The 27,809-nt window shown below is 42.6% G+C and overlaps 1 protein-coding gene and 1 long non-coding RNA gene across 4 annotated transcripts in view; one reads left to right on the top strand and one right to left on the bottom strand.

Moving 5' to 3' along the window:
• LOC113602278 (uncharacterized) overlaps nt 1-27,809 on the top strand; it is a 282,766-nt gene that overhangs the window by 41,467 nt on the left and 213,490 nt on the right. The window lies entirely within an intron of this gene.
• Nucleotides 9,126-26,177, bottom strand: ST8SIA3 (ST8 alpha-N-acetyl-neuraminide alpha-2,8-sialyltransferase 3). The gene is made up of 4 exons (XM_015079202.3): nt 25,565-26,177; nt 24,040-24,162; nt 21,025-21,582; nt 9,126-18,437 (listed from the first exon to the last, which is right to left on the bottom strand). Exons 1-4 carry the CDS (start codon nt 25,741-25,743, stop codon nt 18,155-18,157), a joined length of 1,143 nt encoding a protein of 380 aa, XP_014934688.2. The 5' UTR covers nt 25,744-26,177; the 3' UTR covers nt 9,126-18,154.

Genomic DNA, 27,809 nt, shown 5'->3' with positions numbered 1-27,809 from the left:
ATTTGCCCCGTGGGTGTGTCTTGTGCTGAGAATCAGGAGGTCTCAGAGATTCTAGTCCCAGGTCTTGCCTGATGGCCAAGTATATGGACTTCATCAGCATGACTGTGGGAGTTAGTAACCACTTTACAAGATGGTTGAGAGGAAAATGAGATAATGTTTTAAAGTCCTTTGTATACTGCCTGGTACATCATTCCATAAATTCCACTACTAGAAAGTTACTCTCAGATTCTGCATGGTGCCTCTACAGTTCGGAACCATTTTTGTGCTGCTGGATCTCTCTGTCTGTCTAGTGAAGCCTATTGACCTTGTCTCATAATTTTAAAAATACAGTTACATTGCATGTGACTATCAGACTATCAGAGTAGTAAAAACAAAATTTTTGATGCAGCAGTATGTATTTCTTAGATTAATGAATTAAATAAGACTTAGTGGTGACTTTAATACCTATTTATTTCAAAGTTGTGATGAACACATGATATTTTAAGATACCCGCTGAAAGTTAATATGAAATGAAAATCTGAGATTTCTGTTGGTAACCAGACCTCAGGTATTGCTAATATTACTATGATTTGTTGCCTACTTTCATAATTGAATGAAATTTGTTAATTTTTGGAGGTTAATCAAATTAGAGGTGTAATTTGTTTCCCATTCAGATTCACGGACTTCTTGAATTCTATGTAGGGTGAGCAATTATTTTCCAGGGCTTAGAAGTTCCTGTGCTAAAATTGGGACAGTCCCTTGCAAACTGGAACAGTTGGTCTCTTAGTGAACCCCAATTTAAGCATATCTGCTGTGGAAACTCGATGGTAAGATGTAAATTTCTTTCCTTCAGAAAGATGCCTTTCAGGCAACATATTACCCCACTATTACCTTTTCATTTATTAGGAGGAGTTAGAATTAGCTCCAATGACCTGACTTACCAAGTGATATAGTTCCTTTAAACCTACTTTGCTTTTGCTTTTTAAACACTTTTTTGATTTTAATTTTCAGTGGACCCCATTATATTTTTATTGTTGCTGTTGGAAGCTGACAAGTTAATTACTAATTACAGCAGGACAGTGGTTATTTCAAATCTAAGCCACTGCCTTTTGATTAGAGAAGTCAGAAAGCAAAGTACAGCACAGAAGTGCACACAGGAAAGCCACATAGGGCGACTGCAGTGAGGGATGGAGGAGATGGCTGCCCACAGGGATCACAGAGATGTAGGAAGGCACTTTGCTTCTGAAGTCCCTGTGCTTTATTTATTTATTTATTTATTTTGCATAGTCATGCAAAGGGGCCCAGCCCAGAGTGAGAGTGAGGAAGGACTTAGGCGGAAGTCTTGCATCTGTCATTGACCAGCTGTGTGACTCAGTAGAAGTCCGTTCACTCCTCTGAGCCCCTGAAATTCCTTCTAATGTTAGTACCCTCTAGTTGTCTGCCTGAGAAGCCATACTTTTAGTGCCCGTTCACCTGGAAAGTATCATCCCTCAGCCACTCGACATCCTGTTTCTAGATGGAGGAAAGGAATTATACTGGGGTTGCATTTTCCTCCTCACTCCTCGCTTTGAGCCAGGTCTCAAAGTACCATTAGTCATGGTTTATGGAGCTGCTGGGTCCTGTTCTGTGGGGTCCCTACAAGAAACACCGTGGAGTATTAATGGGGCATCATTGGTAGTCAGCCCAAATGGGTTATTTGGAACTCTCTGTGGAGACTGATATTCCTGTGTATGGCTATAAAAGTGAGTGGGCCTGTTGGTTTTTCCTATTTAGCATCTATTGTTTCATTGAGCATTTTAGCTAATGAATAAAGACACCTCATTCTGGGTCCCAGTGCTTCTAGTCACACGGTCACTTATGGATAGGACTTAGTCGTAAGTAAGGCTTTAATATCCCCCGAGGGATGTTTCTAATTGTACCCTGAATGGAATATTGTGTCTTTTGGTGTGGAGGGGAAAGAAACCAAATAATCAAAAATCTTCTTCCCAGATCGCCAAACTAAATGTTTATTGGAGAAAGTGTAGACAATTACAAAAAGGCACCAAAATATCACCATGCAGTGATAACCATTGTAGTGTAATATGCTGGTATCTATCCTTCCAGGTGTAGATGTGAGAGAAAAGCTGTAATAGGATATCTAAAGGGATTTCTGAATGTATCTGCTCATGGAAACTGTCTCTAATTTCCAGTGAGCCTCATTCTGAAATTAAGTAGTGTGTGCTGACTCCTCAGAGCTATTTACTTTGGAAGAAAAGACTAGGGTGGGAAATGCAAGCCTTTTTGGAGGAGCTAGGATCTGTAGCTGAGTACAAGGGGTTCCATTGGGGCAATTTCTCTTTGGATACCATTTTCTGGTGATATCTGTTTTTGAAAGTGTGAAGTCTAAGTAAGGTACTGTATTAATTTGGGTGAGGTAGGTTATGTTTTGGTAATAAATTAACTGTCATGTCTCAGTGGTTTAACAATAGAAGTTGACTTGCCTCACTTGAACACTTTTGGGAATGCAAAATCATGAAGAGATTTCTAAAGAGGCCATTTTTCTATGAGACAGCTGGGAATCTATCTGCCTGCTCTAGCTTCCTGCCTCCTTTTCTGTGGCCACTTTCTTCCTTCCCAGAGAGATTAAGTCTATTTTTCTTTCTTTATTATTTATTCTTTCTTTGTTACAGTGCTGCTGCCTGTATTATCCTTTGAGCTGCTGCTTCTTCTTCTTCTTCTTCTTCTTCTTCTTCTTCTTCTTCTTCACATTTATTTATTTATTTTGAGAGAGAGAGAGAGAGAGAGAGAGAGAGAGAGAACATGCTTTTGTGCAAGTGGGGGAGGGGCAGGTAGGGGGAGGAGAGAGAATCCCAAGCAAGTTCTGTGCTGTCAGCAAAGATACTGACTAGGGGCTAACAAACTGTGAGATCAAGACCAAGACTGGAGCTGAAATCAAGAGTCAGACCCTTAACCTACTGAGCCACCCAGGCACCCCATCCTTTGAGCTTTCTCTGTGTGTCCCCAACTTAGCAGCCAAGGAGGCCAGGCTGCTAGATCCCAGAATCTAGGCTTATTTGGATAATTCTGTCCTTACATGGGCTGGGTCTTGGGGTGCTGTGGGCTTGCTCAGTCATGTCCCAAATTGCAGCATCAATCTCTGGTTCAAAAACAATGTAAGGTCTTAGAGTTGGTGTTGGGTAGATGAGGACATCCCCAAGCTGGGAGCTGAGTAGGAGAGGGACTGTTGGGAATGAACATGTGAGGAAGGTCGGTGTGGTCAGAAGGAAAGCACATGTGGAGAACTACCCTGAAGCAGCATGCTGGGGCCATTTAAAGGGGCTTCCAGAGGGTTAACTCTATTCACAATGGGGAAACAGTCTAGGCATGCAGCATAGGGAACATAGGGAATTACAAGGGTGAAAGAGAATGACAAAGTTCTCTGGTCCCTTGTCCCTGATTGGCAGTTCATGATTCTTTTCTTTAGAGAATATCCAGGTCAACCCAACCCTCTCCCTTTTATACCAAGGACTTACTGAACTTACCCCTTCCATCATTATTTCTCCCTGCTTTAGTGTTTGCTAGATCCGTCACATGGAAAATACTCATCCTTAGTTAGGGCTGGATCAGAGAGTGAAAATAGACTGGCCATGTGTGTTCCCTGGCACTGGTGGGGCATTTCCTGGTCTTGGACATCCAAGTTGGAGGACTGGGGAGGAATGTCTCCCATCTGGGAACATTTGGCTTCCTACAGGAAAAACCATTTGGGCCATTTCCTTTTGGAAGCCTTCACATTCCGTGTAATGTTATCTCCTAAGAATGAGGCTCCAAGTAGTCATTCTGATCTTAATGTCCTTTAAGGCAGAAAACTTTCTTGTACTGTAAACATTCCATTTTGAAGGATGTAATGCTTCCAAAAGGACAAAACAAATCTATGTGTTCAGTTTCTGATTTTCTGTTTAACTCTGACTTTTCTCTCTTTCAAGTCACTCAATCACCCTCCTTTACTATCTCTATGCTTTGTTAATGATAGTTTCTATTTCTGAGAAAAATATCTCCAACTAAATTTCCACCTTAGTTCCCAGTAGGCTTTGTTTGCTGATTAGGTCACAAAGGTTTCTGGAGGTGAAATCAGACATACTGGTGTTTGTGACTAAAGTTGTTTAGATCCATATCTATATATCTATGGTATCTGCTGCAAGATGAGAATGAGTTTTAAATTGATCTTTAAGTGTTGAACAACTGTGTCTACTGAAACATTTCAGGAATTTCTTCTGAACTTATCACTTCATGTCATAGGTTGGTCAACTTTTGTATTTTCGCCATACACGTTTTTACTTTCAATGTGGTTGCATGCACCCCGACCAGAAAACTCACTTAACATAAGATCAGTATCCCTGGCACTGAGCATCTCTTGGGTATGGGAATGAGTTCTTGTATACTTATAACATCTTTAGAATTTATTGACTTCAGAGGTGATATTTGATTTATTTCTGAATCCATTGTTGGAAGCACATCCATTTACTGTCTACAGATACTGGAGAGCTTTATAAATGTCATTTGAGAACATAACTTCCACCACCCAATAATGCTGCTGGGCATGTACAGTATGGGTTTGTTACCTTCAAAGGGGAAAAAAATGGCACCTGAAACACATCTGAGTCTGCATCACTGAATTGTGCTCCACGGGCTCTTCTCTGTGGGCCCTTGAATTACTTGGTGGTCAGGGTTATATCCTAAAGGGATGTAGTGGGCTGAATTGTGGCCTCCAAAAGCTATGTCCACCTGGAACGTGACCTTATTCAGAAAACGGGTCTTTGCAGGTGTGATTAAGGTGAAGATTTTGAGATGAGATCACTCTGGATTACAGGGGGCCCTAAACCCAATGGCAGGTCCTTAGAAGAGAAGGGGAAAGAGATACAGACACACAGAGAAGGCCGTGGGAAGATGGAGGCAGATTGGAGTTACGTAGTTACAAGCCGGGGAACACCAGGCTTGCCAACAGCTGCCAGCAGCAAGGAAACAGACATCGAGTGATTCTCCCTCAGAACCACAAGAGGGAATCAGCCTTGCTGATACCTTGAGTTCAGACTTCTGGCCTTAAGAACTGTGAAAGAATAAATCTCCGTTGCTTTAAGCCACTGACACCATGGTAATTTATTATGATAGCCCTAGGAAATGAATACAACGAAGGTTGTCAACTGAAATATTTTACATAAAGAACATGTTACTTAAAGCAAGAGTTGGCAAACTATAGCCCCACTGGCTGCTGCCTATTTTATAAATAAAGTTTTATTGGAACACAGCCATACTTATTCATTTATATGGTTTCTGGCTGCTTTTGTGTTACAATGGCAGAGTTGAGTAGTTGTTATAGAGACCGTAAGACCTATAGTGATTAATATATTTACTAATATATTTTTCTGTGCAAATACAGATTTACTTAAGAGAGGGACAGCAATGGGGAATAGGGAATTCTGTAGTGATTTCTTCAGCTACCCTTAATGTATCTGCTTTGAAAATCTATATGTTCATATTTCAATTTGCTTAGTCACATGTCTCCTAGAGAAGTGGAGATATTGATTAAAAGAAAGTTCAACAAAAACAACTGATCTATAGGATTTGTGTAGCCTCAAGGTAGAGTGTTAGTTCATCCTCCTCATTTTGAGTTCTTGGACTTAATGTGAATTGGAAGCATTATTAGCTTGGTAGGATTGAGTAAGCAATAAACATCCTCTTGGAATAAGGAAAAGAGCTATCCATCATTGTATTGAAGGTTTGTCTTTCCCAGATAGTCCTGGGTGCTTTTTATTTGATTAACAATGAGGAGCGATTGGATGGGCTTTCTCTCTAAATGTGTGAAATTCTCCTGGCTCCTAAACAAGAGATACGGTAACTGAATTTTATCTTTTTTTTTTTTTAAATCTTTATTTATTTATGAGAGACAGAGAGAGACAGAGCATGAGCGGGAGAGGGGCAGAGAGAGAGAGAGGGAGACACAGAATCCGAAGCAGGCTCCAGGCTCCGAGCTGTCAGCACAGAGCCCGACGCGGGGCTCAAACTCACGAAACGTGAGATCGTGACCTGAGCTGAAGTTGGCCCCTTAACTGACTGAGCCACCCAAGTTCCCCCGGTAACTGAATTTAAGTGGCACACAACAGTAGCTTATTTATTTATGTTAATATAGTACATAAAAAGGCTTTCCCTCTCTGTGGAGGAAGTCATCCTCGATGATGTATGCTTTTCTCCTAACCTTTTTGCCTTTTTAAATAAAGCCTTTTAAAGTTTTCTAGGGAAATAAAGATTTAGAAATTTTGTCATTGACCTTCTAGTCAACGTTTCTAACTGCTTTTGAAAAAGACTCCTCTTACTGAATTTTTTCATGCCTCTTGAAAATCTCCTTTAGGAGATTATTCAGGGAAATAATCATGGATGTTTAACCATTTAATTACAAAGATGTTCTTCAAAGCACAGTTTACAGCAATGAATAATGGCAAAGAACCTAAACTTAAATTTGAAACAATAGAGAATTGATTAAGTGCTTCCATACTGTGAGCTCATCAAAGAATATTTAATGACATGGAAATGTCTTGGTGTATTTTTAAGTGGAGAAAAAGCAGGAAACACACAGTATGCATGGTATAGGACAAGTATACACTCAGAAGAACAGGTGAAAGTTTTAGGTGTTTTTAAAAAATATTCTTTTACTTATCTTTATTTTCTAATATTTTTTTGAAGAATATTTTTTAAAGATTTTTTTTTAAGTAATCTCTGTACCCAATGTGGGGCTCGAACTCACAACCCTGAGGTCAAGAGTCATACACTCTACCTACTGAGCCAGCCATATGCCTCAAGAATATTTTTATAATAATAAGAAAAAAGTTAACTTAAGATGAGGAGACTGTGCTTTCAAATATTTCATTTAGAGTTAAGAACGCTGATTGATATAAAAAACAAAACAACAACAAAAAAACCTGGGGTGCGTCTGACTTCAGCTTAGGTCACGATCTCGCGGTCCGTGAGTTCGAGCCCCACGTCGGGCTCTGGGCTGATAGCTCAGAGCCTGGAGCCTGCTTCCGATTCTGTGTCTCCCTCTCTCTCTGCCCCTCCCCCGGTCATGCTCTGTCTCTCTCTGTCTCAAAAATAAATAAACGTTAAAAAAAAATTATCATTTAAAGAAAACAAAAACAAACAAACAAACAAAAAAACCTTTCTTTTTCTTTTGCTTCCCAGAAAAATTGATAACTTACTTAAATTGTTGCTTGCTAGGAGATTATGTTTGGACAAATCATTTTCTTTCCTGAGCCTCGGTTTCTTCATCTGGAAATGAGAGCTTTCAATTCACTGAATCCTTAAGTTCCTGGTCACCTATGACATTCTGAGCAGCATGACACTGCGTCCAGACCAGGCTATTTATCGAGCTAACTTACTCACCAAGAATAGCACACTCAGAATGGAGGGAACCTCAGTTGTCGAGGTGGGTATCAGCTACCCCAGGCCTTTAGACCCTAAGTAAGGCCTTCTGGGTAAGGAGCCCGTGCTCTTGCTTAGACTGACACAGAAAGCCTACTTCCCTTACTGGCTTGGGAGTCTTGGGTCAGATTGGTCCTTTTATGAGTTGGGTTTCCTTAATCCTCTTTGTCTTGATCAGGCTGTGCCAATGCATTTTCTTAGGGAAAAAATTCTGCTTTTAAAATTTAATTTGTACTATGCGGCTCCAGGCAAAGAGAGCCTGCAATAAACTTGGTGTCAATTCCATGTTTTGCCAAAGTTTGTGAAGTGTTTTATTTTAGGAGAACTTATCATTCCCTGTGTCAGTGGGGATAGGGGGTAGGGTGGGGGTGGCCATTCTTTTTTTTTCTCTGTCCCTTACCTGCACCCTAACATTCCCTGGTGCTGCCCAGGATAAAAGATATTCCCTGGTAATGTGTTGAACTGTTTTGCCAATAAGACACGTACGTTCCTTCAGGATAGGCATTGTGATTTTTTTGCTCATTTTGTATCCTGTTCCTATCCTGCCCAGTGTTGTACATAGTGACCAATGAGGGCTTTCAACTTGAATTAAGGAGCATTGCAGCAAGCCCTTTTGGACGCGACCCTGTTTACTGAAGGCAGGGTCTTTCCGATAATGCTATATTTCACCCTACAGAAGTTCTTGTTTTGTTTGAAATTATAATTAGCCAAGTACAAGAACAGGATGTGCTTTGGTGCATTAATATGCTGAGACATTCTTGATGTTGGAGCATGGATATCGAGTAAAACAATTCCTAGGGCTGTTCACTCATTCAGTCAACAAATACTATTATTCATGGTGCTGAGGTAGCACAGTCAGAGCAGAGTGAGGACTTTTGGTGTCTGTGGTGTAGGCATAAAGATGGGAAGGGAGATAAAAAAGAGAAGTGATACATAGAACTGTATGATGCATTCATCCATCCATCCATCCATCCATCCATCCATCAGTTGATATCCTGTTGATAGCCTGCTAAGTTCCCAGAACTATTGTAGGCACTGGGAACATAGTATACTTAAGACAGGCGAAGTTGCCTACTTTGTTGAAGGTAGAGCTTATAACATGGTGGCAGACACAGACAATGAGTTCTTAAGTACTATCGCTTCAAACAGGGAGAGAAAATGCTATGAAGACAGATAACACTGTGTAAAGGAATGGAGGCTGATGGGGGCATTTGGGAAGGCTCTATGAGAAAGTGCTGAAATGGGGTGAAGAGGCAAGAGAAAGAGCCCTGGGCCAAGAGTCTGGCTGAGGTCTCATTTTCACTTCGCCATCGACTGTGCAACATGGGCCAAGTCCCTCAGTGTCCCTCTGTCACCTGATCCTTGCTGAAATAAAATGATGTGTGTGAGTGTATACACAAGCTTAATGTATTATTATTAATCATATGAAGTCCTCTTGCATCATTTGCATAAAGGGCCAATGGAAAGATGGTGTGTGTGTGGGGGGGGTGCTTTTACTATTTGCTACTCGTTCATGGCTGAAGACAGCTAAGCCCAACCTTTCTGAAAATCTCCATGGAGAATTCCTTGGAGAATCCCTCAAAACCCAGGGAATGAAAAAAAGGAGGATGCGCTTAATCTCTTCACTGGATGGAGAATGTTCGTGTGTGTGTGGGGAGATAGGGGGGTCTTCCAAATGGGACAGAGACAACCAGCAGTGTTTTCCAATGCACAGTAAAACAGTTTATTTAAAAACAACGCATTCAGTACTGTGTTTGGCACATGAGGCAATGAGGCAGGCACATTCACACTTAACAGGTACATTTGGGGAGCTGTCGAAGCAAATCATTGCATTTTCTTCACAAACTAGTCACAATATACACACAATTACCCCTACAAAAGAAAGATGATCATCCTTGTTCACCAAGAAGGCAGAAGATATTTACATGTTCCTCAGTCCAGCAGGGCTGGCTCCTTTCAGGTCTCCATGGCCCTGTCAGTCTGGCAGCTTGTTTCTGAGGGCAGCTGAGGCTGCCTGTCACAGGAGATGTGAGTCTGATCCTAAGGGCCACGGCTTCTCCCGAAGAGTGAGAGTACTTCTGATGTAGGTGAGAAGGAGTGAAGTCTTCAATGCCAGTGTCCCAGCGTAAGATGGCATTTTCCAAAATAAATGCATCAAGTGTGTGAGGGGAGGGCTCCGTGTTTATGACAATGGAAGAAGCATTGATTTTCCCTGACACATGCTTCTTGCTCATTTCGTTAATAACTTACATTCACTGTTCTCCCACCTTTGACCTTTCGGTTTCATCATTACTCTGAAAAGAGCTTGGTTGTTCATTCTACATTGGTGTAGCATTCTTTAAAATGAGGCTAAAATGAAGTGGTGAAACCAAGTAGGTTAAGTGAGAGAAGATATCGCAAACATTCTTTCGTCTTGACTTCTGATTTATGCTTTACAGTGGATTGTCAGCCTCCCCCCTACAGAGTGGAGGCAGCATGGTGTGCTGTAGTAGAATCCATGGTTTGGGAGACCCTGACTCTGATTGCTTTTAACTAGCTGGGCAGATAAGTCACTTCCTACTCTCTGACCATCAGCTGTCTCATCTCCACGTTGAAGATGTTGATCTGGAATCTAGACCTGAGATAGTGTCTAGATCTGTGAAGTTCTGCTAGGCATGTAGTTGATTCTCCTATGTGAACAAACGATGCTGCATTGTGATGTTTCAATATTTTTGTTTTGTGTCCTTGGAGAATTTCAGCGCTAATTGCTGATGCTTGGTGATTGGATCTCAACTCATCAATAACCCCCTCCCAGGGCTCTTGGCTGTAAGGCTGATTTTCTGTATAATAAGGGCTGAGACCTGGATTTCGAAACATGGTTAAAGAGTGTTTAGACATGGAGACCAATTATTCTAAGTCTTGCAAAATGGTCTAGATTCCAGATATCAGAGGGAAACTTCCCTTTCCTTTTTGTAAGTATTTCCATGACTTTATTCCACTTCTACACATTGAACAAACCTCTCTCCCATCATCTACCCATTTTTCTAACCTATTTCCCTGGCTAAATATATTTTGGGAGTGACTCATTCCTCAAGGCTGGTTTTACTGTGAATTTGTTCATAATAAGATGGGGCCTTCTGTCAACTCCCTTCTGCTTGTAGCTATGGCCTTATCTCTTTGGTGTCCAGAAAAGAGCCAGGGGATGAAGGTGTATTTTGTGCCCAGGCTACATGCAATTTGTTTTGAATACAGAAAAACATCTGAATATGTACCTGATCCATTTAAAACAAGATGTAGCTTATTCAGTATAGAGAAGCAAGCTCATTTCAATGGCTGTTAAGGAGCACAGAAAACAGAGGGATACCCTGGCCTTTTAAACATAAGATAGACAATGTTCAAGTTGAGTTTCAAACATTTATAGTCTAGAAACATGTTATAGACCCTGTAGGATATTTTACGACAGCAAGGAAACTAGATTTTGTCCTTTATAATCTAGCTTTGATTTACTACATACAAAATAAAAGCCTATGTCCACTTACTGTGTTTGAGGAATTAAATACATTATTTTTCCAGCATTGACTTCCAAAGGATTTAATCAAATTCACCTAAGAACAGGAAAACCTTTAATTTGCAAACAAAGCTTATTCTGTGGCTCACCAGAGTATTTGATTTCTAAACACTCTGTAAGTAGGAAATTCCCTTACAACCAGTAGGAAGAAGAAGGAAGTTTATAGTACAACTACTTCTCAATGCCCAGGGGATGGTAGTGGCCAAATGTTTGATTTGGTAGGTTTTTTCCGGGTCCCGCCTTACACTAGCATAGCTAAGGGCAAGGCATCACATGATGCCTTCCTCTACAAAGTTTGCCCAGTGGTGTTCTTATTTGTGCTGTTTACAGCCAGTCAGAAACATTTTGAGGGCAAAGAAAGCCCAGCCGAATGCATACTCAAGCCTTGGGCATGAGGCTTAGCAGGTGTCCCCTACTGGGGTAGAGACACTTGAAGAAAGGAGACTCTCTAAGGGTGGTAGGTCTAGGTAAGCTTACTGGATGTCTGTTCTTCCCTTGCTTCCGTGCAAGTGCTGATTTCTGGATGCTGTGTCAGAAGAATGAGGAGCAAGTGGACAGGGAAAATTAGAGATCTGGGGAAACAGGTAATGGACTATAAGATATGAGAAAAGATCAGCCAAACATGGTTTCAACGGGCAGTTAAATTAAAAAATGTTTACCTGGAAATTCATCCTTAGAAATTAGAAAAACCGTGGCTGGTTATCTCTCAAAGTACTGAGTGGTCTGTTGAGAGGTTCCTAAGAGTCACATGGCTAGGAAATATTTTGAACACCTTAGGGTCCTTAGCTTCAAGGACACAATAATATACGAAAAATTAGTAGATCTAACCGAAGTAGAAACGCCTCCTTGCAGGGAGGGGGCACTTGGGAGTTTCTCCAAAGCCACTGCTAGCCTCTCCCATTTGGGACTCACTGACTCAGAAGTTGTTCAGGCAGTGCGGTGCTGGAGCCAGCTCGTATTGGCTCCTGAAAACATGTTTTTACATATTCAGCTGGTTGACATCAAGTTAGTAGCTTGAAACTCTATGCTGACAGTATTTATACCATGGAAATTGGCAAATGCTACAAATCAGGGCCCCACTTTCTCCAGATCCAGTTGTTAAAAGTTGAGCAGCACACTGAAGAGCTACAATCGTCTCTGAGCCCCATGGAAAGAAAATCACAGCAGCCCTTTAGTATCTCTGATGATTAAAGGCTTTGCATGTGCACAGCTGTCAAAATGAGCCTGGCCCAAACCACGTTAGAATGGTATCACCTTATTCAACAGAGGCTGGCCCACGGCAGCCAGTGCCAACCCGTTCAGCTGGTCTTAGAATTTTATACTCAGTTGGTCTTAAAATTTTAACTTCTTGAATTTCCTTTTTTGATTGGTTTCATTTTAGCCTGAGGATCTTTGTATTTGGGGAATTACCTGTAGGTTGAGAAATCAGACCCCTTTAGGAATATTTTAGGCTCTGGGAATGACATCCAAGTAGAATCTGAATGAACCACTTAACTTCTCTGTTTCTCAGTCTGTCTATCTGTAAAGATGATTGACCTGAGATCTGCCTCTTAGTTTGAAATATAAAAAGTGAAATATAAAGAGCTGGCCTTGGGGTAAAGTATATTAAAGCTATGTCCCTCGCTCTGTCTTCAGGCTTGCGTCCATTCTGACTAAATTAACCAGTTACTATTTGCTTACAAATTAGTGACAGGTCACTTCAGCCAAAACACAACTTGAGTAGTTGAGTCACTAAGACTGTGTCTATATTGCCGGGTATTATGATAACTTTAAGGGACAGATAGGCTACTAATTACATGAGGAGTGATAAGCATTCAGCTACTTTGGTCAAAATGGTATATGTGACTTGGCTATATGTTATTTGTTTCCCAATGCTGGCAACATCAGAATCACCTGGGAATCTTTGTAAGCTTAGCTTATCCCAGCACATTCTGAGTCAAAGGTCTGGTGTGGGGAGGAAGAGTGTTTTAAAGAGCTCCTCACATCATCCAGCTTTGTTTGCTGGTGGATCAGCAGCATAATCCAGGTCCTAACCCCATCACCCCATTGTCATCTTAGATTGGAGTCAGCTTTTCTGCGACAGGCTCTTCCCTATGATTCCGCTGTAATTAACAGCATGAGAACGGGCTTCACTGAGGATAAAACATCTATTAAAACATGTATCTTCAATAATAATAATCACAATAAAAACAGATTTTCAGAAATACTCTCTAATACAATAATGACGTTCTAAAAGTTTTCCCATTTCAAACGTTATATTTATGTGGCAAAGCAATATTTAGTCATTTTGGTCCTTGTCATCAATTCAACTGTGGCCTTGATTAATTGGGCCACAGAGCCCAGTCACATCAGTCAGGTGGCCCAGGGCCACCTAAGTCTCTGGCACTTGTCACGTTCCATCTGGGTTTTTCAGCCACATACACAGCCCCAACTCTCTTTGTAAGCAAAAGGACAGTTCTGTGTATTCGGGGGGAAGTAGAGGCTACACAGATACTTTTGCTTGGTACATTTAAACCATTAGAGGAAAACAATTTAGAGATGCAGATTTATATAGAAAACTGGTCTGTCATTTTGCACATGAAGACGTGGCCCAAATTATTCACTATTATTTACACATCTTCTTAGCATGTTGAACTAAATGCAATAATGTAAAGTCTGCTCTTGAAATTACTTACTATGTGGAATGAATTGACAAAAGGTATTCCTTACCTCAACAGGCCCCAGCTGAAAACTATATACATGGAGAAATACAATGAGTGAACCATTTTTTTTTAGGTTAAATAAATTGATAAAGATTTTTAAAAAGAAGTACATAACTATTCTCAGTATTCAGCTTTAAAATTGTGCATACATATTTCTAAAACAAGGTTTTATAAGTGAATAGAGTCTTGGATAAAATTCCAGCTATCAACTGTGAACTATCAGTAACTAAATTGTGATTTACCAGAATCATGACTTACCAAGTTGGTTTTCTCTTATTTTAGGGGAAGGAGAATGTAGGATATTACCCGTGGACTGTTGTATGCCTAGGCAACCATCTCCCTTATTGTTTTGTATTGACAAATAAATACTTTTTGTGGGAGAGGGATACATTTTCTTCCTTTACAGACTACTTGTTTTCTGTGCCATGAGGACTCCAGACCAAAATCACTTTCTTTTTGTGCCCATCTTCATTAGATGCTGATAAGGAGGAGATGAGGAGTCATACTTTTTCTACTCATTATCCTTGCAATCTTGGGAAATCACTTAGCCTCTCTGCTTCTCCATTTCTCATTTGTAACATCAAGGATTAGGACTAGAGAAACTGAAAAGTTCTTCCATTTCAAATATCTCATGTTTCTACAGTTCTGTCCCTGCTTTCTCTGGCCTCAGGCCACCCTTCTTTGCTGTTTGAGAGTGTCCAAAAATTACTGCTTAGCCCAAAGTCAGAAGAAATGCTCTTCCATTCCTTAGCATCCCACCAAGTTAGGTTAGTCATGGCGCTCATATTCGTGGATAATTGGAGATCCAGACACAAGGAGGCTGGAGGGACCTCTCACCTTGCATATCCTGGCTGGCAGCCTCATGGTCACATGCCTGACACCAAGGTCACCTGACACCATGGTACAGCAGTCACAGCACTGCTAGGCACACAACACTACTAAACACACAGCACTTTTATAATGGTCAAGGACACTTGAGACCCAGAAGCAAAGGCAGAGGAGCCATAAATGTTTTAATCATCAAATATGGGAAAGATTTCTGGGTGTGGGAGGAATTCTTGGTACCACAGTTTAGTCCTGAATCCCCTGGTTTACAATCCCTGCACATGACTCTCAGAACAGCCAATGCAAAACTGAGGGACTGGCATTAAGCAGGTCACTAAATGTTTGTGGGTTTTTTTTTCCCCTCTGTGACTGAATTGGTCATTTGTGTTGGTATCATGTGTAGACAGCCTTGAGGGCTTTATGGTAAAATTCATTCCAATGGCTGAGGGTGGATTCTGCTGTGAGTATCCTAAAAGATGAAAGGTTCTGATAAAAGGATGCACTTAACCTAGAACCAGCAAAGCAAGGGCAGTGCAAAAGCCAGGGATTTGTATCTGAGTTGAATCAGGAGGGGGAACTCAATAGTCCTGTCTGCCCATTTCACTGCTCTTGACCACACAGGCCAGGGAGTTCTGGTTACTTACACCACTGCCTTTCTAATCAGGACTCAGGGGACCCACCAAGTCTTTTGGTCGCGACAGTGGTTACATAGGTTTGACCTTTGAAACAGTCCTCAAAAACAAAAAGAGATCGTGTATGATCAGCTAGAGGCTGCATTTCTCTGTGCTGCAACTGTAAGTCAAGGGCACAACTAACAATAGAAGTAACAGTAAAAGCTGCCATTTAGTGAGTGCTTACTACCTGCTGGAAACTGGGATAGACGCTTTACCCAAATTTTGTGTCCAAGTTTTCCAATAAGAGGCATATAGGCTGTACAGAAAGAATGTATAAGCTATGAGAATTGTGGTTAACCCTATGGCAGGGCTTAAGATTTTCTTCAGAAAAGGGAAGGGTGGTGGTCCTTTTGGATCAGTTCCAGGAAGTCCTGCCCGGAAATGGGATAGGCCTGGCTGCTGAGCCCTCTGATTCTAGGAAAGAAGCCCGTTTTGAGTTCTTGTGAAAGCAACAGATGAGACGATACTGGGGGATGGTAAAGTCCTTTCACCCTGAGGTTAAGACGAAGCCGAGAGTGGTGTGAGATGTCAAATGTCTTCCTCAACTTGAAACGACAAAACAACCCCCACTCCTAAAACAGCATTATGATGAGGTCTACTTTAAAAGGTCCACCATAGAACAATTAGCCAGTTTTAGGGATTCCGGTCCTGTGCTCTTTTAACCTCCCTGGTTCAACGTGTCTACATATTTATATTTAGTGAAATCTAATGGGCACATTGGGATTAAAACTCCAGAGTCAGGATCTGGCCCATGTAATATTGGCATTAATATCACTCAGCCGCAACCAGATGAACTAAGTGCTTAGGAAGAGCCAACTAGACACTCCTGTCAGTTGTCAATCTTGCAGTGATCCTCGCAGAGCACGGCATGAGCACTGTGGCACTGTCCTCTTGAAAGTGACAGGGAACAAGCATGGGGTGGTGTTGATGCCCACCAGGTTATACCAGTGAATTTAAAACATGTTTTTTTTTTTTTTTTTTTTTTTTTTACTACCTCCTCCTCTAATGTCTTTCAAGTATTGAGCTGTGTCAGTGTTTCCCATTTTGAAACATCTATTCCTGTTTCTTCCCATCTCTTTGGATGATTGCCATTTGTACAACATTGTAAGATGTGCCACAGTTAGCAGCAACTCCAAGCCTGTATGGTTTTTCTTTCACCAGTTAGTATCTGGATATATGTAAGCTGCTCTGATTAGCTTTCTGAAAACAATTAGAACCAGACATCTCCCCTTTAGGACCAGGAGGCACATGAGCATAAGAAACAACGTCTTTTCTTATTGTATGCGGTTTAATGGGGGGCCTGATTATACCTTCCCAAAGAGGGACAGTGAGCCGATCACTGAGCTACGGCAATTATTCTAAACGGCATTTGTAACATTACAAGCAGTCTAGGATGAGACTTCTGGAAAAGAACAAGCTACCCCACCCAAATGTATTACAAATGTGCTTGACTGGCATTTGGAAAGAAGAAAGAAACTCTTATTAAAATTTAACATCAACTTGGCCAGACTTTGGGCCGAATTGGAAGAACAAAGTGCTGCTCAGTGAAAAGCCCGGGGTGGGAGTGATGTGATTTCTACTTCTAAGGCTGAAATAATAATAATAAAAAAAGACAGAACGGCCAACTAATCCCTTCATGGCAGATCTACACAGCTTAAATTCCAAGGGTTATTTTGTATCAAATCTTGCCATTACCCAATGGCTTTTCCTTATGAAATCCTTAATTTTTAGATATACAGATCTGATTTCAGTGGGAAAAGGGACTATCCAGTGTCTACAATTATCTTGAAGAGAACAAATGGTTCTGAGCGGTGCTGGTGGACACAGTGACACTGAAGATGACCTCACCTCAGCACTATTCCCACGGGGGCCTGTCCTGATCAACCCCCAGTCTTCTACTTTGCTGCAACTCTGCTGGCTTTCAAAGACCAGGTGTCTCTGAATGGGCACCATGGTTACAACGCTCTAGGGTATATGGGGATTCCATAACAACTTCTAAGTATTTTTCTTCCTTTTCCTCTCTGTGTCCCAGGATCTTAAGCTGACTCATTGCCTCTATATTCTGAGAGAATGCCCAAACCAGCTCTTGGGTTGGGATTGTGGGACGCACTAAACTCAGGCTGGCATGCCCTCACAGATGTGGCGATAGAATGATCTGCCACAATAGCATTCATGTCAAGAGATGCAGTGCCACCCATGACATTCATTTTCTTTGTGATAGTGAGAGATGCCACTCAGCACAGAGGGACCACTCTGCTGTCGAATGACGGCATGGACTAGTGAGAACTTTGTAAGAGGCATTTCTTATAAAGGTAGTCACAAGGGGATCCATCATCATTTGGTCAGCTTGTCACAAAACAGCAAAGTTACCCAGAGCCTTGAACACATCAAGCAAGTACAGATGCAACACATACAAGCAAAGCTAATTTAATATGATTCCTAGCAAATTATTAAACTCCACAGTGGTGGGGCGAGGGATTGTAGGGGAGAGATTGAGAACAACAGTGAGAAATAGAGAGAGTGAGAGATGAGATATGCAAATGGTTTTTTTGTTTCCATTTTGAAGAGTCTGATCCCACCCAGGCAAAACTGAAATCCTGCCCAAATTGGCCAGAGGCCTGTGACAATGAGGACTGTATCTCAAAGCTGCAGCAATGACAGCTCCCGTCCTCATAAAAAAATGGGAGGCAGTTTATTATCAAAATACAAACACTAAAATACTTCCGACCATTTCGTTAGCAGCATGGTTCCCAATGCGACATTCCCTTTATCAATCAAGTTTACATCATGTGGCTTCAATTCGTTTGTCTTGCCAAGACTCTTAAGAGAGCAGGTGCAAAAAGAGGGAGAGAAGAGATCTTTCCTTTTAAGCGGCAGACAGTCTTTATAAGGAATTCTCTAGGGTTCTATTCTGAAGACTATTCCGTTTGATTTGGGGCACTTTTCAAATGGCCATTTGGCACTTTCTGTTTAGAGTCTTAGGCACAGTGTGACAGAGTCAGCTTGGTGAGCCCTTCCCCATGCATTCGGTACAGCAGCTGAAACTCGGCAGGCAGCTGGTGTGACTCCTGCCACTTGGTGGTAAATTTGGTCCCTTTTTTGTCATAATAATGGTATGGAAGATCTTCCCTTGTGTTGGGGTCAAATCCAAAAGGCCAAAATCCATACAAGTGGATCTCTTCACACATCGCTGACGCAAGGGTGTACATGAGAATACCTGTGCTCAGCCGTTTGGGTGACAAATGTTTGTTTTTCCAGTACCTGTGGAACAGTAAGTACATGTGGATTCAGAAGCCAGTGTTGGTTTCAGGCAAATAGGTCAACATGACTGGGCCAGGAGGTGGATTGGTACATGGATTTGCCTTTTTTAAAGTAGCATTTGCTTTGAATCTATCTTTTAGAACACCTCTGGGCAGGACCGGCTACATAATTTGTGAGACCCAGTATGGGACGAAAATGCGGGCCCTTCTTCCAAAAATCACTGAGTTTCCAGAGGGCGATAGCAGGGCATTAAACCAAGTGCCAGCCCTCCTGAGCACAGCTCCTGTGTGACCGCACAGGTTATACATCGCGTGACACCAGCCCCGCCTCTTGGCTGTGCTAAGGAGTGGTGGCCCTGACTCAGTGGTGACACCGCAGAAGGCCAGCAGCAATGGGAATGACTATGCTCCTGTATCACCTTCTTATCCAAATCTAGAGGTTGGTTAAATGCTTCTTCTTTGGTCTGGAGAGATTGTGGGGCCTTATTTTTCTGTAGCTTCTTGTAAAAAAAAAATCATATTCCCTGTTCCTTTGTTTTCTACCTAAGGGTTCCTAGGGGTTCCCTTCTTTAGCATGCCAGAACCCAAGAAAAGCATTTAAACACTTTCTGAATTTAAAAAAAAGCTAAATTATGGCTGTTTTTCCTTCCATATTGAAACAGTAGTTTGAAGCCTTCCTACCTATACTACCAAATATTTGAGACTGCTAGGGAGTGAGTTTGTGTGTGTGTGTGTGTGTGTGTGTGTGTGTGTGTGTGTATCATTTGCTGTGTAGGCAAAGTTAAACTGTTTATGAATCAGGTTTCCTTGGACTGTATTTCCCTTGAGTTTTCATTGAACCAATGTATTTGGTTCAAGCCTGAGTGGCTGTGAAGCATTATGGCTAACTCCGTGGCCTTTCTGAAAAGCTAGGGGCAGGGTAGGCCACACAGGCCAATTTCCTGAAGCTTCTAAGCACGTATAGTTCCTTCTTTACTACTTGAAAGCTTCACAGACCTTTCCCCATTCCAGTTGAAATGTAACAGTTTAGTCTTGGTTTTCTTACTAAGGAGTTAGAATGACTTCTGACAATTCCTTTGGTATGGCTGAAGTTAAGTAAAGTAAGGCAGGAGCAAAATGATGAGGTCAAAAGGCCACAGGAGGACAGGCTGGTGGGAGGCATGGCTTCTAATTCTGATTTTGCCCATTTGGGGCAGTGACATTGGGTGGTAAATAATTCCTTTTCTTTGTACCTCAGTTGACTCATCTTTAAACAAGAGTTGGGCTACCTAACCTCTCGAAAAGATGACCATACATCTTGGGAAGCTGGGATAGTCTCAATTTTTGTTTGTTATCCTGTTGTTATTAATAGTACCCTCTTTGTCTTAAAGACAGAGCTCCAGTTTGGACTATATATTATGGTGTCACCCTACCTGTTAGATACATACTACTTTATTAGATGATGATTCCTCCTTCTATCAGAGGTAACCTAAACAGACATTAAGTTTGGTAGACTTCAGAGGACTACAGGATGGGAATAATATACTATGGGATAAACGTCTTTAGAATTCTCTGGTTATCTGTCCTCCCAGAACCCACTTTAACTTGTAGGACTATCCGGACAGTATGTTAGGACATGGAGGCTACTTGCTCAGGGGAAATTAGAGTTAAGGCAGTTTCCTCAGATGATTTTAAAAAAATCCTACAACTAATTTTGCTTTATAAAATGCCCTGGACTAGTGGCTCCCAATTTTGACTGCATATTAGAATCATCTAGGAGTTATTAAGAAAAACAGGTACCGGGCCCTTCCCCTCCCCCTGCCAGATAAATTACATTAGAATCCCTTGAAGTAGAGCCCAGGCAACAGTAATTTTAAAAGTTCTCCAGGTGATTCTAATGTACAGCCAGCATTAAGACTCAACAGACTAGACAAAAATATTGCATTTCTGATCAATCTCTCTATCAAATTATGAGGGATAACAGCAAGCTCATGAAATATCTTTCACATGTTTTGGCACTGAAATCCCAAATTTTAAAGGCCAGTTATGCAATTTATGCTTTCCTTAAGTGGTTTTCTAATCTTGGACATTGACAAAACACCCACATATAAAATCAAAAGGAACATTTTAAGTCAATTGCATCTTGACTTGGTTTGTCTAATTCAGCCATTGGCATGATTGGGACATAGCTCTCCATTAAAGACAATTCTTGATTTTTGATGATTTGCTTGGTTTGTCTGATTCAGCCATTGGCATGATTGGGACATAGCTCTCCATTAAAGACAATTCTTGATTTTTGATGATTTCCATGACTGTCTGTTAGGCTTACCACCAAGGGAGGGGACAGGGATTAGAGAGGGCAGACTGACGAAACACCAGTCCCCCCTCCCCCATATAGCACTTTGTTACCAGCTGGAAGTAGGAGAGTAGGAGATTGAACTTCTTACTGAGAATGATTCATTCTTTCATTACAAAAACATAAGAGTTTGCCTCAAAGTTCTAAGCTAACCACAACAAGTAACTAATCAGATACCTCCCACCCCCAAGAGATTACAATATTGATTTGCCATCTGGTGGGGTAAGACTTAAAGGCAATAAAATATACACACCTGTTGACATGTTGCATTATATTTCCAGGCCAAGCCAATTGGACCTTTAACTGACCTCTGTGTTCAACAAAAAAGTCAACTAATGTCCTGGTAACAGTTGCTGAAGTGTGGAAGAAAAATGCAGGGATCCAAAGAATGGCCCCATCGAGCTTTTTTAAACTCAGGAAAAAGTTGTTACGGTCCTGAATGGTCAAAAGATTGTTGTAATATTTTTCCAGAATGCTGGGGTTGAAGGTGGTAAGGTTGGTTTTCCTTCCAACATCTCTTTGGAAAGCCTCCGTAGGGGCAAAATTGCAACGGAAAACAAAATCTGACTTATCTATTTCTTGTCCACACCAGCTCCCTGTCAGGATCCCACTATTTCCAACCACAGCACAAATATTAAAATGCTTATTCACAATGGGTGACACATCTGGAAGCAGTGATCGGAAGTTATTGCTAATAGAGAAAACATATTTATGGCTGGAATAATCATAGTGCATCAGTTGTCCGATCCGAACACTATTCTTGGTCAAAGAAAAATTTTTTATTACATCGACATGCTGAAGAATTTCTTGCCTAAAATGAAAAGAAATTCATTAAATGCATCCCATTCAAAAGAATTGATTTTCCATTTTATGTCTTATGCTGCCATTTCATTCAGACAAGAATCGTAGGCCCATTGTATCTAAGAAAGATTATACATTCATAATAATTGCGGTCATTGCGGGAAAGACTGCTTCAGAATCTACAGAGGTGTTAATTTCCCAATCAAGTTCTGGATATAATCCTTCAAGGCTTATAAATGTTGTCACTTACAGTTTTAGCTGGCATTCTTTGGTTTTCTGCTCTATGTGAGAAGTGTATTTGATCAAGGAGGAGGCATGATCATAGGAGGTCAAACTATGTCAGAAAATACAGGGAGACAATTTACACAGGCTCCAAAGAGCTCACATTAATTCACAAACATTGGTGACTTAGAGTTTGTAACCAGGTACTGTTTGTTTGCTATTGGACTGCAGCGTTCAAGGAATATCAAATATCACTGGTATCCAAATAAGAGCCAAATAGATACGAGTGTATAATACTATCTATTATTGAAATATGGAAACGGTAACAATAGTGAATGTAGTTGCATATTTAATAGAAATGAGATGATAATCTCATTAAGGTCCTTTGAATAATGAAACAGGAATATTTTTATTCTTGATTATATAGAAACACAATTTAGTTGGAGGAACTTAATCCTTAGAAAAACAGGCTATCGTGAATCCTGAAAATGTGTGTACATTCTAAGAATTCAGAGGATAAACAAGGCAAGGGTGATACTTAGCATTAATTTCAGGTTGCTCTCATGTTGAGCTTTAAGTAAAATGAAGTATTTCCTCTTAGAGTTTCAGCTATTTAAAATATTTATGAGAGACCAGTAACATGTTACTTTGCTACTAGATTCTCTAATTCTAAGAAATCACATTGTAAATTTCCTATGTCTTTTGCTTAAAAAAATAGGATTGAAACTAAATGCTTTGCATATCATCACTTTAACTGGAATTTTATTTAAAAAAACACTTCATTTGTCAAAATATAAAGCAACATAAACTGAACGCTTTAATCTAAAATTTCCAGAGTTACCCATACTGTTCTTTACAAGCTAGTCTTTACCTGTTATAAAGGTAAAGTAAATTTAAAATGATACTGGGAAAATTAATTAAAGTTTACCTAATAAGTGGATTGAAAGGAGGGAAGTTTTGAGAAGGAAATATTGTTCTCACTCGTCATTTGGGTCACATGGCCCAGTGTGGGAAGATAATTTTTACTATGTTAGAAATATGTCTTGGGAAAGGTATAATGTGTTCTACCATGAAAGTTTTCTGGTTTGTCTATAAAATTAATATTGGACTAAAAACCCAATAGTTTTTTAAGGTACTTCTATGGTTTAGAATTTATCAATTATTGCCATTGAACTAATTTCTAATTGAACAGTGTTTTAAAATTTTTATTCATAATCACATGACTATATCAGCTTTTCATGACACCATAGATATCTACTGAATTGGTTTTAATTCTGTCACTCAAAATAAAAAAGGGTGCAGTAACTAGAAATGCTATGACAAAACACAGCTCCCTAAATGAGTGGTAAAATGATCATTTGTAAAATAAATATTCACACCCCTAATGAATACACTAGATGGCTCACATTCCATTAGTAGCATAATAATCCCACCAAAAAGGAAGGAGTAATGACTTATCAGGGGTTGCTAAGAGTAGACCAGAATCACTCAGGATAATAAATTTGAATAAATCTCATCCTTCTTCCCCACCTCACGCGCGCACACACACACACACACACACACACACACACACACACACACACAAACTCCCTCATGTATAAACCAGGCTGTTACAAGACAACAACCTGTAAAAATGATGTGGGGTAGCTTTTACAATGTATTAAGGGCTGTAAAGGTTTAATGAAAACAAATAGGCAAAACCAGAACAAAACCATACTTAAATACCTGCATATATTTGGGCCAAGATTTTGACTAGTAATTGATAAGGGCAGATTATAGTATTTTCTGTGTGTTTCAGTGTGAGACAATTCTATTTTATTTCATTTTTAAACATTTTTCTCAGTGGGAGAATGAAAATGCATTATTAGATGGTCTTTATGCAATTGTTTTTGTTTTTTTTGTTTTTGTTTTTTTTTTTAGTAGATGGCTTTGGCAGTGTTACCCATGCATGTTAACTATAAATCATTGTGCTCAATTAAGCCCAAGTTAGGGAGCATATTGGAAATATCTTTTTCCCTCCCATTCAAATTGGTCTTCTTGATGTTTTCTTTTTTTTATGAGAGGGCACTACATACATAAAAAAGAGTTACCAATCAGCCTTTGTGCAGTCAGGCCTAGAAGACAATGCAAATAACACCTCCGGTGGGGGATAGATTTTTGTTGTTTTGGAGTATTTTGTTTTGTTTTGTTTTGTTTGAACTCCAGAATTCAAAAACACCTTTCGGATCTTTTCCCCCTATCCTACCTTTGATGTAAAAACGCTGTCCGATTAAATGTCCACTTAGAAGGTTTCTCTTGGAGTTCGTGGGTCAGAGAATTCGTAATGGGCACAAATGACGGATCTAGAAACTTCAGCGCAAATTGTGACCTGGAGAGGAGCATGAGTACACAGACAAACGTGCTGGCCTCAGCTGGGGGAAGCCAACGTAGCCATTAAAGTCCAGGCGGCTGGGGGCGGCGCGCGCGTGTGGGGTGAGGGGTGCACCTGGCACACGCACTGGCTCCATCCCGCCCCAGAGCCCCTCTCATTTGGCCCACTCCCTGCTCCCACACACACCCGGGGGGAAGAAGGAAAAGTAGGGAAATCCGCCTCCATTGTCCATCCCTCCGGGTGCGGGAGAGACCATAAAATGGCCGTCTCGCGGAGAGCAGGGCGGGAGCCCGGCGCACTGCTGGAGCCAGATGCGCCGTGAGGACCAAGGAGTCAGCACCGCGGACAGCGGCCGCGCCTCCGCTATTCCGACCCGCGACGCCGCGGCTGTCCGGGTGAATTGATTTTTGGAGAAAGGGCAGAGGAAACCGGAGTCCCAGGGGAGGACTGGGGGTGGCTCCTGCCTTAACCTCTTACTTCCCGAGCCGAGTCTGATTTCACTCCCTGTCCCCTAACTGGGGACCCCGGAGGCCGCAGGGCAGCTCCACTCTTCTGCCCAGGTGGGGCTTCTCTACGTTCCGCACCTCTGGCCCGCTTGGACCACAGCTTGCAGTTTTTATTTGCCACCTGGCTCTCGGGAGGTCCTCCTGGAAGAGCCCCTGAGGGTCACAGGTAGAGGCAGGGGTTCCCGAGGAGCTGCGCCAAGCTGCGCCTGGCCCCTTCCCTGTCCAGCCCTCTCGCCCGGCGGCGACTTGGACCAGGGGCGAGGGTAGGCGGCCCTTAGGAGGCTCGCTTCCCGCAGAGGGCGGAGGAATTGCAGAAATCCCGGAAAGGGGGCGGGGGGCGGTGGTGGCAGCAGTAGGGAAAGGATCGAGGTAAAATACCCCAGGGGCTTCAGAACAGACCCGCGCATCATTTGATGGGGTGGGGCGTGACGGAGAGGAGTGAGCACAGCGCTCGGGGAGTCCGGCGCCTGCGCCATTAAATCGCCCTGGACCGCCCGGAGCCCGGCCGCGGAGTCTGCGGACGCCGCACCGGGAAGGCGCTCACCTCACGCACATCCATCTCCCGGTTCACCGCCCCCTCCCACACACACTCATTGCCTCTCCCTCCATCATCATTCTCCTTAAACCCTCCCCCCATTTTTGAAATGGGGGAAGGGATGCAGAGGAAGAATACGAGAAATGCAATCACATTGATTAGGACAACGGCTTTTAGGGGCTTCGGTTCAAATAAATAAAGGAAGGGGGAAGGGAGAATCAGAAAGAGGAGTGGAAGGACCACGCAGTCATCTTGCCCAAAGTGTCTCCGAGAAGCCAAACACCCCCCTGTCATCCCCCCCCCCCCCCAATAAACCAGATACCCGAGGGCGCTCAAATAGAGAGAGGCCCGCACTCACCGGAATCCCGCGTGGAACATGTACATTCGGGGCGCCCCCGGGTTGGCGTACTTGGGAGTGGTGAAGATGTTCTCCTTTTTCAGGGACACGTAGCTGATGAGCGATAAAATCAGCAGGGCGACGCTGAGCATGACCAGTCCCAGCACACTGGCGACCCGGGCCATTTTGCAATTTCTCATCCCGGGCTGGGCTGGGATCAAGGGAAGCAGGGAAATCGGTCCATTGAGCGGCCAGCAGCTCGCTGGCGTGTCAGTGTGTGAGTGTGTGTGTGTGTTCGCCCGCGCGTGTCAGCGTGTGTGGCGGGGGAGGGGGACCGGGCAGGGGAGCCGCGGAGGCCCGGGAGGTGGGGAAGGGCAGGAGCCCCAGAGAGAAGCCGACCCCCAAGGCAGGGCCGAGCGGGGCCAGGAGGCTGGGCAGGAAGATGGAGGGCCTGCGCGGCGGCGTGGCGATGGAACGCGCCGCGCTGTGCGTCCCCGGCCGCCGGCTGAGGCTCCCCCGCGCGTTTCCAGCTAGGCTGCCATCTCCTCCGCCGCCTGTAAGATAAATGTGATTGGAATAACGTTACAGTTCGATCTAAGCACAGGATTTAATTAATGAACTCTAATCTCCCAAATAAGCGGGGGGAGGGGCCGGAGAAGGGAGGGGGAAAGAGGGGTGGCAGAGGGAGGGGAATTGAGGCTGGAAGGCTGCCGCCCACGTCAGTGGGCTTCCCGGCTGAGGGTTCGCGCGGGGAGGTGGCTGGGGCGACACAGAAGCCCAAACTTGGTTAAACGGACCGTTCATTACTTTATAAATATGATGCAGGATAGGGTGATAACCAACTGGATTTGCTGCCTTGGAGGTTACACACCAACTGCGTGCTTCTCCTAGATGCAGGGAGAGTAGTTTTAGGAAGATAGACATTTAAAAGCTTCTCTCCTCACCACTGAGGCACCACCCTGAGCCCCACGAGGTAGCATGCGTCCTAGCACCCCAGCGCCCCCGCAAAGAAGCCCTGAGAGCAGCTGGCCCAGTTTGGCTTGTGAGCGCTTAAAACCTCCCTAGAAATTTCCAGAACCTCTCCCCTATCCGCTTCCTTTGCCCACCGCATACATTGCTTCTCTCTGAAAGGTGGGCAGTGCCTAGCACAGCGGTGAGGTGAGCTGTGGGGGGGGGGGGGGCTCGTTTCTCCCTCCCTGTCCGTGTCTCAGCACATGGCAGGTGGTCAGCTAGGCTGTGTTCCTGAGTTGACCAGGAGCAATTCCCCCTGATTTAACTCTTCATTGCCCACTTTCCTGATCCATCCCTGGGGCCAGGTCTTGGGGATGGGCCACCTAACTTAGTCCTGCTTGGTCCAGAAGCATTTACAAACTACTTTATAAATACATGGAACTCACCTTTGAAGGAGTCCAAGAACCAGGTAAGAGTGGCTGCCTCTGAGGGTGGAAGGAAAGCTCACTGCCTAACGTTTTATATTGGGTGACCTTCCATTTATTTTAGAATGTTCATGTGTTGCCCGTTATAACATTCATTGGAAATAAAAATTAATCCATTTTCAGTGAGGCTGCTGGACACTCAGAGGCAACCCACCTATTTCTTTAGCTCTGTTCTTTGCAATCAACTTGTGGCTTCTTCCACCCTAGTCTCACCCTTGGACTGGTCCTCCCAGCTTATTGGACTGGCCAATGAGCACTAATGAAAGAAGCTGGAGGTGAGAAATTGTCCTCCGAGAACCTTTTCCAATAAAGCAAATTGACACTTTCCGAAGTTTTTATGATTTCTTTCTCTCCTGAACTTCTTGCCTTATGGACTTCGGTGGGCCTGATGATACATCTGTCTGTGGACCTCACATTCCTTAAAGGGGTGAACCCCTGGACTGTTAACTCCTGCAGAGCCAGGGGCCATGTCTTCTTCCCCGCTGTTTGCACATACTGTCTGGCAATTGTCCCATGTAGAGGGTATGCTTAATAAATGTTTGAGAACTGAGTGAGGTCCCTTGGAAAGACATCTTTGTCTGGTTGTGGACAGAGGCACGCAGAATGCAAGTGTCTGTTTCCAGTGAATGACAAGGGGAGTTGTTCAGTTTGTACCCACTGAACACATTTTATACCAAAATCTAAAAATGTGGGCCAAGAAGACACAAGTAATCTTCTTTTTCTCATGGGGCTTACATTATTTGAAAAATGTTAGAAAGGCCTGCACATCTATATGATGAATACTGGAATGATATTTTTTGAATAATTACTATGGTTTCTTTTAAAATTTT

Source organism: Acinonyx jubatus, chromosome D3, assembly GCF_027475565.1.
Source record: "Acinonyx jubatus isolate Ajub_Pintada_27869175 chromosome D3, VMU_Ajub_asm_v1.0, whole genome shotgun sequence".
Taxonomy (NCBI): domain Eukaryota; kingdom Metazoa; phylum Chordata; class Mammalia; order Carnivora; family Felidae; genus Acinonyx; species Acinonyx jubatus.
Note: the sequence above shows the minus strand (reverse complement) of the source record. Positions and strands in the feature narration are given on the sequence as shown.

Bases quoted from the DNA above. Each gene is read 5' to 3' on its own strand.
- ST8SIA3 (XM_015079202.3), bottom strand. From the start codon at position 25,743: ATGAGAAATTGCAAAATGGCCCGGGTCGCCAGTGTGCTGGGACTGGTC. The intron at 21,583-24,039 runs GTAGGATAGGGG...TTTTCATTTTAG, and splicing joins ACAGCGTTTTTACATCAAAG to GCAAGAAATTCTTCAGCATG. The intron at 18,438-21,024 runs GTGTGTATATTT...ACTGTTCCACAG, and splicing joins ATAATGCAACATGTCAACAG to GTACTGGAAAAACAAACATT.